Below are 12,184 nucleotides of genomic sequence, written 5' to 3'. Positions count from 1 at the left end.
AAAGTGCCCGTAGCACTCCCATTGAAAATGAGTTTGACCTGAAAACGGAAATACTATAAATCTTAAAAGTGGCGCTTTCATCTTAATTATGCTTTTACACGAAGGTTTGACTCATATACGTTCACACAAAGACCCTCGGTTGCAATTTGGGCAAGAGTTTCACTTTAAAGGTCACCAGGAAAGTTTAGGGTTTTGTTGTTACAACTGAATTGTTGCTCGTTTATGATTTGATGTCTAACATCAACAGAGACTAACTCATCTCAGCACACGGACAGCAAACAGAACCTGTTTCACTTTTTCAGAAACACCAGTGAAAGTTACTCTCAGTGAGAGATTAAAGAGAGATTTACACGTCTGGACGATCTGGAGGCGTCTTCACATCTAGAACGTGTGCTGATGTTTAAAACACCTGAAACACCTGAGTGTGTTTGTCACACAGCTGACCAGACGAAGCATTTATTTTACAATGTGAACAGCAGAATATAGAGTTTTTAACTACCCAGACATTAAAACAACATGAACAACATAGAAATCAAAACGGCTCTGAATAAAAATGCACCATCACATCAACAATGTGAACGTGGAAACGTCAGACTTGGTGTGAAAAGGCCTTTTACTGGGGAAATGTATATTCAAATGTTTATTAACTGATTCACTATATTAGATTTTAATATATTTGGTGTGTGCCTTTCTTTTTGTGTATTGCATTTGATTGTTTGAGAAGCACTTTGGTCTTCCATCGTCTGTGATCCTGCCGTTCGGTCCACGAACTCTTTCCCCTCTCAGATGTAAAACCAGATTGGCGCTGGACTCGTTTTGCACAAAGCACCGCCAGATCCCCGAGACCGAGGCCGAGCTCCAGTTTATTAATCCATTCTTAACAGAGTAGTCATTTTTACCTGCTGCTGCTCTCACATCACTGTCTCACACTGTGACTGTACTCAGATACTCACACATCCTGCAGCGGAGCAAGATTTTAAAATGCTGCTGTCTCAGACTTTATTCAAAAAGGAGCAATACGTACAGATTTTAGTTAAAAACATCAAAAATTAAGAACAGAATGTGAAGAAGATTGCTGTTTTAACATCATGAGGTTGATGTGTTTCAGAGACATCTACTGAAGTTAGCATGCTAGTCGGCTAGCTCCATCCAGTACCGGTCTAAATCATCCTCAGTGCTCTGAGCTCACAGTCCGGACCACTAGCTGCACTGCTAACTGAGCTAAATTGCTGCAGCTAAAGCTAGCAGCAGTCGTAGGTTCCTCTGCTGATACGCTGCCCTCTGACCTTCAAACAAATATCGTCCAGGCACTTTTTCTTGACAGCTAATTAATCTAATTAACAGCTAATTAATCTGTTTGGCTCAGTAAACGATATAAAATGTCTCATGACACTCTGCAGGTGTTACCACTGATACAACTTCCTGTTATTGTTGTCAGACAACTGTTAGCCAGTTAGCATTCGTAGACTCTCGATAAAATCATAATTATAACACATGACAATATTTTGGGTGAATGAATGAGGAAGCTAGTTAATTATTAGTAAAGAGAACTTCTAATCCAGCTTCACAGAGTAACTAATGATTAGTTAATGGTTAGTTAATGATTAGTTAATGATTAGTTAATGGTTAGTTAATGAAGAAATGAGTGAGGAACAAATCAACAACGACTTGATCGCTGATTAATTTTTAATAAGCAGTTCTGAGGCCTGTATAGTAGATGATGAATAACTAGAACAGAACTGAAGATCCTTCATTAATGAATCATTAGTTATTGATTAGTTCTTGAATATCTGTGAATCGATCACACGATTTCACGAGTGGCTCCCGGTGAACGCAACAAAACGAGTCACAACTCATTCAGTGATAATTACTTAAATATTAGTTATTGTTTCTGTGCAGCCCAAGTTAGAAATTACTCATTAATTAATGCTTTCTTACCAATTAGTCCCTCAGTCGTTGATCATTTTTTCCCTAGTAGTTACTGAAAATTTTGTGTCCCGTGTTGTGAAGTGACACCTCACCTACTGCTGATTAGCCTGGTTAGTTTTAACAACACGTTAGAGACGCATGATATGGATTCTTCATCCAATATTGAAAAACAATATTTTTCCTGCTTCTCACGCCGAAAGCGATGATAATGACATATTTTTGTATTTTAATAATAAGTCTGTGACCTGTAGTTTGCACACCTCTGAGGGTATAAAGGCTAAGATGTAGCGGATAATAGATGGATGATTTATTATTCATAGCTCTAAAAAGATTTACTGAGTTAAACTCTCCGAACACGTATTACAAGTTGCGATTGTGTTTTCTTCTTCTAAACATGAAGAACAACTCCAGCGACGACCTACGTGGGTCCAGACAACAGCATTCTTCTTCTTCTTCTGTGTTATTGGCAGCTGGCAAACCAACTTAAAAGGTTCATACGTCCACATACTGTGTGTAAATACTGCACTTTTTAAATCAACTAAAGCAATTTGTTTTCGTGTTAACAGTTCAATTCATCCGCAATAATTTCAGGATCTGCTGATACAGATAATGTACATTTTCCATTAACTGTCTGATGCATATTTTGCTTCACTGCATCACATCTGTGTCTCTGGTTTCAACAGTTTAGATTACAACTTTATGACTGGAGCAGTTGTTTCTGTGCAGCCTGCGTCACAACACTGTAAACTGTTGACTCATCATCATAGTTTACTGTTTCTGAGTTAGTTTACAAGAAATCCACGTTCCATTAATGATACGCGCTCCATCAGACGTCCTCCACTGACTGAGACACAGATTACATGATTAAAGATTTAGACTTTATTAAAATATAATTGTTCGCAATCAATTTGATTATTCAGCATCTGTGAGTAGTGCCTCCTTTTCCCTTTTTGCATTGCATTGTGGGACAGCAGCATGTATCAACAACACACTAAAAAAATGTTTGTTTGCATTCTGGCTTCTTTGAGTCATTGATAACTTTTTCGTTATAAATGCAAAATGCTGAAAATGTTGTTTCTAAAAATGATATGTATAATTAATTTATTAATGCCCAAGTTTGTAACTGTTTATACTGTATGTGACATCATTCCTTTCTGTTTCTGCTGATTGTAGAGAAAACATTTCTGTATTTTAACATTTTGTTTCAGTGAGTTAGATTTACTTCCAGCCTGAGAATCTCACTGCAGCAGCTGCCGTTTGTCTTTAAAGCATTTGGGTTTTAACAAAGCCAAAGCTGCAGCCTCACGAAAGGTTGTGTGTTTCTGATCACTCGGGTTTGATTCTAAGTCTGAACAGCGCCTGATGTCGGACCTTCACAGCCGCATTACTGCGAGCAAAATGTCTTCAAATAGCAAATCCACTGCCTTTTACTGTTTCTATTATTTTGTAACACAAGTTTTTAATTGCCTTTTTGTAGACACAGACGTATTTCTGTCTTCACTGAGTAGAAGTGGATTCATTCTGTCGGTAAATAACATGTAAAAACATCTGAAACGTCCAGGAGACCAGGAAAACCCACCGCGCAGGACCTGCTGCAGCGCGTCTCCTGTCGTCTCCACACACAGACTCTTTTACACTGTAAATTATTTGTAAAGCATCCGGTGTTTACAATGAGGTCATTACATTGAACGTTAACTTGGAGGTATTTTAGAGAACTTTTTTGTAAAAGTTAGTAAATAACTGTAGCAGCACAATAAATCCAGAATGAAATGGAACACGACTGATGTTGAGTGATTGATTGAAGTCCTGCTGAAATGTTCCTGAAATGACTTCCTGTTGTTCTATACACCACAGTTCTAAATGGTGCTGATCTGCGTGATTTAGCTCTATGATTAGTTGATTGAGTACTACATGACTTTCCTGTTCTACACAACAAAGTTCTATATAGTGCTGTTCTACATGTTTTAGATCTATGACTGATTAAAGTACTACAGTGACTTTCCTGTTCTATACATCACAGGTCTATGTGGTGTTGATCTACATGATTTAGATCTATGCTCGGTTGATTGAAGTACTACAATGACTTTCCTGTTCTATACACCACAGGTCTATGTGGTGTTGATCTACATGATTTAGGTCTATGCTCGGTTGATTGAAGTACTACAGTGACTTTCCTGTTCTATACATCACAGGTCTATGTGGTGTTGATCTACATGATTTAGATCTATGCTCGGTTGATTGAAGTACTACAGTGACTTTCCTGTTGTTCTATACATCACAGTTCTATATCGTGCTGATCTACATGTTGCATTCTATGACGCATAATGACGTAGCGGTCTAAACAGGAAGTGTAGCCTGCACGCTTCATTCTTCCCCCACATGATCACACGTTCCAGCTGCTGGCGTCAATAACAGGCGACTTATGCCGGTAAGTTTATTACATTTAAAGTTACACGTTTTATATGTAACTCGGTGTATAAACACGCACGTTGTTGCCATGGTAATGCCTATTTAAGCTACTGTTTTACTGCAGCTTCGTTGATGCAGCAGCTAGAATGTTAGCATAGCATAGCCCTGATCGATTTGTTCCACCAAACCGCATTAAGAAAAGTTGCAATTTAAAAGTTGTTTGCTTGTTGGTTGGCTGACAGACACGACAGAGCTTCAGATTGATTTTTATAGAAATCGTCATCTCTCTGTAGTTATTTCGGCATGTCATTGTATTCGTTATTTACAATTAAACTTGTATAAAATCCTAATTTATTCTTGACTCTTACCGCTGGAGATAGCCAGATTAACATGCCGACCTGCGGGAGTAGCTGCATATAGAAGCGGTGTTAAAAGTTAAAATCATGTCTTAATTGTGAAGCTCGGTGTTTTAATTGTTTGTCGGGCTGAATTATAAATTATACACATTGAGGTCTTGTGAAAAAGACCTGGAGATGCCGTTTGTTCATCGTGCACTCCGGTCAGAACAGAACCACATTAAATCAGTGGATTTCTGAGTGGAGTTTCGCGTGACGGTCCAGTTGAAGAAGAGGAGGCTCATCGGGACGAAACGAGCCGTTTGTGATATAAAACCAGGTGTTTTCCAGATGTGTGTCTGACTGACTGACGTCTCCTCTGTGCTGTGAACAGGACGAGCCGCCATGATGGCAGCAGGCAGGCTGAGCTTCAGGAACATCACCGCCCTGGCCCCCATGGTCCGGGTCGGGACTCTGCCCATGAGGCTGCTGGCTCTGGACTATGGAGCTGATGTGGTTTACTGTGAGGTGAGGATGGAGGCTCCTGAAGTCACTGATGGACTGTGTTCTGGAAAACCTTGTGGTGTCAGTAGGATACTGTATAGAGTTATAAAAACATTAATCGTTGTCAAAAGGAAACCAGTTAGTTGTTGGTCTTATTTTTTCTTGTGTATTTTTCTTGTTGCTCTTGATGAAAGCAGAACTTCCAGCAGCTCTTGGTTACAGGTGGTCATGTAACAGTGATAATACACTGTAGTTCATTAACAAAGAAGATATTGGGGTTGTAAATGTATTGATTAAGAGATTAGTGTACAGGTGTGCTCTCTGTCTGTCGTGTCAGTTAGATCGTCACTGTGTCGTCTGTTTCAGGAGCTGATCGACATCAAAATGGCGCAGTGTCACCGGGTGGTGAACGGTGAGAATCTCCCTCATAACACGACGATGATCCAGACAGACTCGACTCGCCGTGACATCATTGTTTTCTTATTTATTTCCTTCTGTCAGATGTGCTGGAGACGGTGGATTTTGTGGCTCCAGATGATCGAGTGATGTTCAGGACCTGTGAGAGGGAGAAGGACCGAGTCATCTTCCAGATGGTGAGACAGAGAAACAGATCACAGAGAGACGAAAACCTAAAACCTGGATGTCAGTTAGCATTTTTCCACATCCGGTTCCCTCGTCTGGAATAAATAAGTAGATGATATAAAGAAAAAGCAGTAAGAACATTATGTAGATTATAAACAGGAAACAAAAACTCATATTTACTTGAGTGCATGTTTAGATGCTGAATTCACAGATCGGGTTATTGAGACTGCAGTCAGCTGTCAGTGTAACAGTCGAAGATATTCACTCATTCACTCACCTGGAAGGATCATAAACTTGTGGAGGGAACCAGGACAGAAACATGTCATCGCTGCAGAACCCTGTCGTCTGTGGGGTTGTTGATTCTCAGTCGAAGCTGTTTTTTCTTTTTTCAGGGAACTGCTGATCCAGACCGAGCGCTGGTCGTGGCCCGGCTCGTGTGAGTCCACAGCTTCATCTCTGACTGTTAAACTCACCTGTGTGCTGAGGAAAACATTAAGATACTCACACATTCACCTCTGCTGTGTGAAATACAACAGAACTGATGTTTTAAAGTCGTGTTGTTAGTAGGGGCCATTTTGTGTCCCATGATGCATCACTGAGCCCGTCTGATTAAAGACACGTGAACGTTCTTGTCTCACAGGGAGAAGGACGTGGCTGCCATCGATGTGAATATGGGCTGTCCTAAAGAATACTCCACCAAGGTGAGTTTACCTGTCAGTGACCAACCTGCTGCTCTGACCTTTGACCCCTGGCTGACCTCTGACCTCTTGCAGGGCGGGATGGGAGCGGCTCTTCTGTCAGATCCCGACAAGATCGAGGCGGTGAGTGCTTCAGCCCGACGATGTGCCTCAGTTAAACTGTATGAAGCGTGTTAGACCTGGAATCAATGTCTGACCTGAGCGATCGATCAGTGTTCAGTCACAGTGACCTCAGTGATCAGATGTCACCTCGCTGCTCCATGTGCAGATAAACATCACTGAGACAAACAGACTCCATGTTTCTACTCAAAGACAGAAAGAAGCTCATGTGGAACATTTGCTGAATTTACAAGAAGGTCCAAATAAAGCAGAATTAGTCAGAGACAGAGTTTCACAGAGTTTATAAAGTGTCTCGTCACACAGCAATTCTTAAATTCGACGATTTTTTAAGGGAGTCTGGTGACATTATTGGCAGGTCAAGAAAGAGCGAAAATGTCATTCTTCTACTCGGCCCGGTTCACCTCTGACTGACCTGAGTGATCGGACCTCAGTGTGTCTTCACACCTGTACTGACAGCTGACAGATCCACCTGAGATCATTGGTACCAGGTCTGAACAGGACTCAGGAAATATTTTTTCTTTTCCCAGATCCTCAAGAAGCTGGTCGCAGGAGTTTCCATCCCGGTCACGTGTAAAATCAGAATCCTTCCTACGGTAAGACGTAAAGAAAAAGTGATTGATTTTCAGGGTTGTACAAAGTTCACTGGTTTCCTGTCGTTCACTGGTTTCATGTTGTTTGCTGGTTTCCTGTCGCTCACTGGTTTCCTGTCACTCACTGGTTTCATGTTGTTTGCTGGTTTCCTGTCGTTCACTGGTTTCAGGTGGAGGAGACCGTCAGTCTCGTCAGGAGGATCGAGAAGACCGGCGTCACTGCCGTCGCTGTTCATGGCAGGTAAACTGCTTCAGTCTACACCTGAAATCATTTTCTTTCTTTTAATATCTTTTGACTTCTGGAATAAATACACTGCTGCTTCATCCATGTGGTGTGACGTGTTTCTGTGTTCCTCTGCTGAAGGTTGAAGGAGGAACGTCCTCGACACCCGGTCCACTGCGATTACATTCAGGCCGTCGCTCAGGCTGTTTCCATCCCCGTCATCGCCAAGTAAGTCCCAACACCTCCTGATCTGGCTCAACATGGTTTCAGTTCATTTAAAAGGGCAAAGACATCAACTTAAGCTATTATCACAGTGACACAATCGTCACCTTCCTCGTCTAATCTGCAACTGGCAGCACAGTTGGACAAGTGAGGCAAAATAACTTAAACACGTCGTGCTACAGTTCACACGCTGTCCCGTGTCTCCGGCAGCGGAGGCTCTCTGGATCTGGTGAAGACGAACGCCGACATCGAGGAGTTCAGGAAGGCGACGGGCGCCTCGTCCGTCATGCTGGCTCGAGCCGCCATGTGGAACGCATCAGTGTTCAGCAACCAGGGGCCACTTCCTGTGGAGAGGGTCATGGAGGAGTACCTCAAATATGTGAGTGCCTGCGTGTTTTAAAAATGTCGTCACTTCTCTGAAGCAGCACCGGACAAACCTGCATCCAGACTGAACCTGTTGCTTGTCTTGTGTTTCTCAGGCGATCCAGTACGACAACAATGCCTTCAACACAAAGTACTGTCTGTGTCAGATGCTGAGAGACAAGGTGGAGTCTCCGCTGGGGAAGCAGCTGCAGGCGGCTCAGACCTCCGCTGAGATCTGGTACAGCACACGACTTCTTTATGACTCCCTGCAATGTGTGGAGCGGAGGTGACACAGCTGCTGTCTGATGGCAGGCATCCTGTGATGTGTGATGTAATGTGGTGTTGTGCTGCAGCAAGGCGTACGGGATGCAGGAGCTGTTCCAGCAGACCCAGGAGCGGCTGCAGGCCCGGAGGGACACCCTGCAGAGCAGCACCGAGCCGGACCGACCTGTAGTGGACGGAGACGTCACCACCATGGCTGTCAAGTTTGAGCGGTGGGTCATCGTTCTCAACATGCTCAGTTTAAATGAAAGTAAAAGCACAAACAGGCCTCAGACTAACAACTGAATATTCAGTATGTTTAACTTGATTTAACAGGTTTTACACTCCATGACAGTTTTTATTTATTTTGATGGAGCAGCATAAACACAGATATGATAAAATAAAGAAAGAAGAAAGATGACTGGTTCAAGAAGCTGCAGCATAAAATGAGGTCATGTAATTTCGACTCTGTCACCGTCTGCAAAATCACAAAAATATGTGTTTTTGGGTCCAATATACCAGATCAGTCAAAGTAAAAACTGTTCACTTAAAATAAAAGAGAAATGTCCCACTCAGGACCAAACATCAGTGATGTGGTGGCAGGTCGTGTCTTTGGCAGCTTAAGAGGAGGAAAATGTTGAATTTATACGTATAAAACCGTCCTCCTGTATGTCTTACCGACTCCAGCGTGTAACAGTTGGAAACACTTAAAAAAAACCTGTGATTTGTCTCTTTTGGCTTGACTACCTCCAGTTAGCATGGCAGTATACTAATGTTTAGTATAAATATATCACACGCTAATATTAAAACAGAGCATTAATCTGGAAATACAGCTGAGAGGAATTTTCTAAACTGTGTCGTGATGAAACTGACTGAAGGTTTTCTCTTCATGAGAGGTTTGATGATCTGAACTTGTCGTTGTGGTTTCAGGAGGGAGTATCCACCTCGCGTCACTCCAAAGATGTTCCTGCTGGAGTGGAGCCGGAAGGAGAAACTGGAGCAGCCGCTTTATGAGACGGTGAGAAACTCCAGCGTTACTCAGATCTACAGCTCTGAAACTGACTGAGACCGGAACGCAAACTCCTGAGCTCCAACTGTCCTCTCCTGGGAGATACTGGAGTCAGTGAACACACCGTCCACATGCACAGTTTACTGAAATAAAGCACTTTACCAAGCCTGTAAATAGTAAACATGAGCGCCAACATCTCAGGAGCCTGTTGAGACCTGCAGTCTGACAAACTGACCTCAGAGCAGCTGACGTTCGTGGCCGTCAACAGTTTGTGTGTGTTGTGTTTTCAGGTGCAGCGCTCTCAGGATCGAGCCTTCCAGTCCATCGTGACTGTGGCGCAGAAGAGATACAGATCTTCACTGTGGTCAGTACACACACACACACACACACACACACACACACACACACACCTGACTGTCCTCGTGTTAAATCATCACGTCGTTTTCAGGGAGAAGTCGAAGAAGTTTGCAGAACAAGCGGCCGCCGTCGTCTGTCTGCGGGTCCTCGGGGTCCCGGAGGGTCGAATCGGAGAGGAAGACTCCGGCCTGGTCTGCAAGAGGAAGAGGGAAGGGAAGATGAACGGCACCACAGAGGAGGAGGGGAACATTAAACGTCACATCGCTGCTATTCAACAGGAAACGGACAAATCAGAGGCCGCTGCCGTGGTCAGTGGTGACCATCACAGACCGGACACGCCTCCAGAACAGCCGTAGAGATCATCAGCTGTCAGGAAGTTAACGAGAGGACGAGACGTTCTCTCACTGATGGACTGAAACAAATCGACAGAGTTTCAAAAAGCAGTTTATTTTTGTTTCTCTGCACCAAAAACCTTCTCAGTTAATGTTCCCGGTCTACACATGAACTCTGCATGTCAGTGATTTACTCTCAGCTGCTCCACTTGTATTTTTTTTTTACATTTCAAACTTCTGTTTTTTACTGTGATCACTTCAGTGTAAACAGTTCTCACATGTTCTGACCTGGATACGCTCGGTGTAAACAGTCTTCCACTGCATCAGGCAGGAAACAGTCTTCTTTGTTTGCCCTCCTGATTTACATACAGATATTTTTATTTGAATTAAATCTGTTCTGATGTGAAGACTGATGATGTGACGGTGCAGCCAGCAGGGGGCAGAGCTGGACCTTCAGATTAAAGTTTCATCAACTGAGACGATTCAGAGAAAAACACTTTATTTTGAACCCTGGTGCCTTAAAGAACATCTCTTCTTAAAAACCTGAGTTTGAACATTAATGCATCTTTGCCTCCTGATTTCATCCTGTAGTCTCTGTTAAAGACGGCTGATGTTGGATTAAATGAGTTTAACTATATTTGCTGCCATCAGTAAGAAGATATGTGGTGCCATATGTTTCTGTTTGTGCTTGTATCCACCACTGGGTTTGATTTATTATTATTTTAAAGTTTTCACCTGAAAGATCCTGTAAATCCTCCAGACACAGTTTGTTTCATTAACATATTAAAGCAACAGATTGTGCTATTTATATATTTTTTCAAATATCTTTTAGTTATTTTCTACAAATTCAATGAAAAGACCAAAATGAGTCATGAATTAATGTTGTGAACAAATACAGACGTTGAGCTGCAGCCGGATGTCTCAACAGAAACTATTAAACTCACACAGAGTTAAAATGTTGCGTTCAGGGGACGTTTTCCTTCCTCATGATGAACTCAGATAATAAACTAATAATAAACAGTCCTTTAAAACACACACACACACACACACACACACACACACACACACACACTTCACTGTCTGAAGTCTTAAAGTCCTAAACTGAACCTGAGAGATGTTGACACCCCGCTGCTGACGTCATCACAGGCCTGGCTAATGGTGCCTTCAGGGGCACTGCGAGAAATGAGCGCTACAATTTACTTCTCAGCGAACAGGAACTAAAGTTGCAGTGAAACACTCTGTAGCACCACTCTAGTAATGAACTGTTTTAAATTAAGAGACCATTTCTTAAATTCAGTTAATATTTTGTTTAGCGAGCAATTCTGTGAGTAAGAGAGCTTGAGGTAAACTTAGTTAATCTGGCAGGAAGTTGGTGTTACTATATATGAACAGAGTCTGTTTGACTTTGAAATAGTTAAAAGACAGTATTTTCCTTATTGGGTCATAAAATTATTAATAAATCCAAATTTTACTTTTCAATATTTGACAGAAATCAGCTTAATAGATGCTTTTAAAACTTGTTACATGTCCGTCCATCACATTCTGTCTCACAGTTCATTCAGTTCACTGATTTGAACGTAAAGTCTGACAGTTATGTTACTTTTAGTTTATATTATTGCATCGTTTAATAGCACATCTGTGATTATGATCAAACACTGACAGAGGGGCTCCACAGGCACCGGGCCGCAGCGGTATGTTCCAGGTGTACTCTGGCATCAAAACTGAAAACTGTCACACTGTGTACATCATCTTATCTGTGGTTTTGAATTTGACTGTATTTCAGTATTTCAAATGACATTTTCATGTCATGGAATTATTTTAACAAAATCCATGAAGTGTCACTGTGAGACTATTTTCTGAGATGTTTATCGTACCGAGAAAATCAAATATCGTTGCACCACTGATGTACGGTAATAAACGGCAATAAACACCAAGAATAAAGGTTTTATGTGCGGTACACACTGTATATACACACATAGTATCCAGGAAATAAACACAATAAATAGAAAGAACCAAGAAAAACTTTAGTTCCTCTCAGATTTGCAGAAACATCTGAACTCTTTTAATGATTACAAAAGTAGAACTAAGCACTTTTTAAGGAAGCTGAAAGTTTCGTCATGAAATAAAAAATATAATAAAAACGTAACGTAATATATGAAAATATATATATAATAGATAATACTTTTGATAATGTGTCATTTATAACTCTGTAGTATATGTTTGGAACATATATAATAAAATCTTGATTGT

At 41.6% G+C, this 12,184-nt stretch overlaps 1 protein-coding gene across 1 annotated transcript; it reads left to right on the top strand.

The window, feature by feature from the left end:
• The first annotated feature begins 4,201 nt into the window (after positions 1–4,201).
• dus2 (dihydrouridine synthase 2) lies at positions 4,202–10,742 on the top strand. Its single transcript, XM_030424541.1, has 16 exons — positions 4,202–4,357; positions 5,068–5,201; positions 5,544–5,589; positions 5,679–5,770; positions 6,152–6,195; positions 6,400–6,460; positions 6,533–6,580; positions 7,105–7,170; positions 7,338–7,408; positions 7,532–7,618; positions 7,823–7,991; positions 8,092–8,213; positions 8,329–8,469; positions 9,167–9,254; positions 9,536–9,609; positions 9,694–10,742. Exons 2-16 carry the CDS (start codon positions 5,079–5,081, stop codon positions 9,956–9,958), a joined length of 1,497 nt encoding a protein of 498 aa, XP_030280401.1. The 5' UTR covers positions 4,202–4,357; positions 5,068–5,078; the 3' UTR covers positions 9,959–10,742.
• The last annotated feature ends 1,442 nt before the right edge of the window (positions 10,743–12,184 follow it).

Source organism: Sparus aurata, chromosome 8 (genome assembly GCF_900880675.1).
Source record: "Sparus aurata chromosome 8, fSpaAur1.1, whole genome shotgun sequence".
In the NCBI taxonomy this organism is placed as follows: Eukaryota; Metazoa; Chordata; class Actinopteri; order Spariformes; family Sparidae; genus Sparus; species Sparus aurata.
This window is presented reverse-complemented; position numbering and strand designations above follow the sequence as displayed.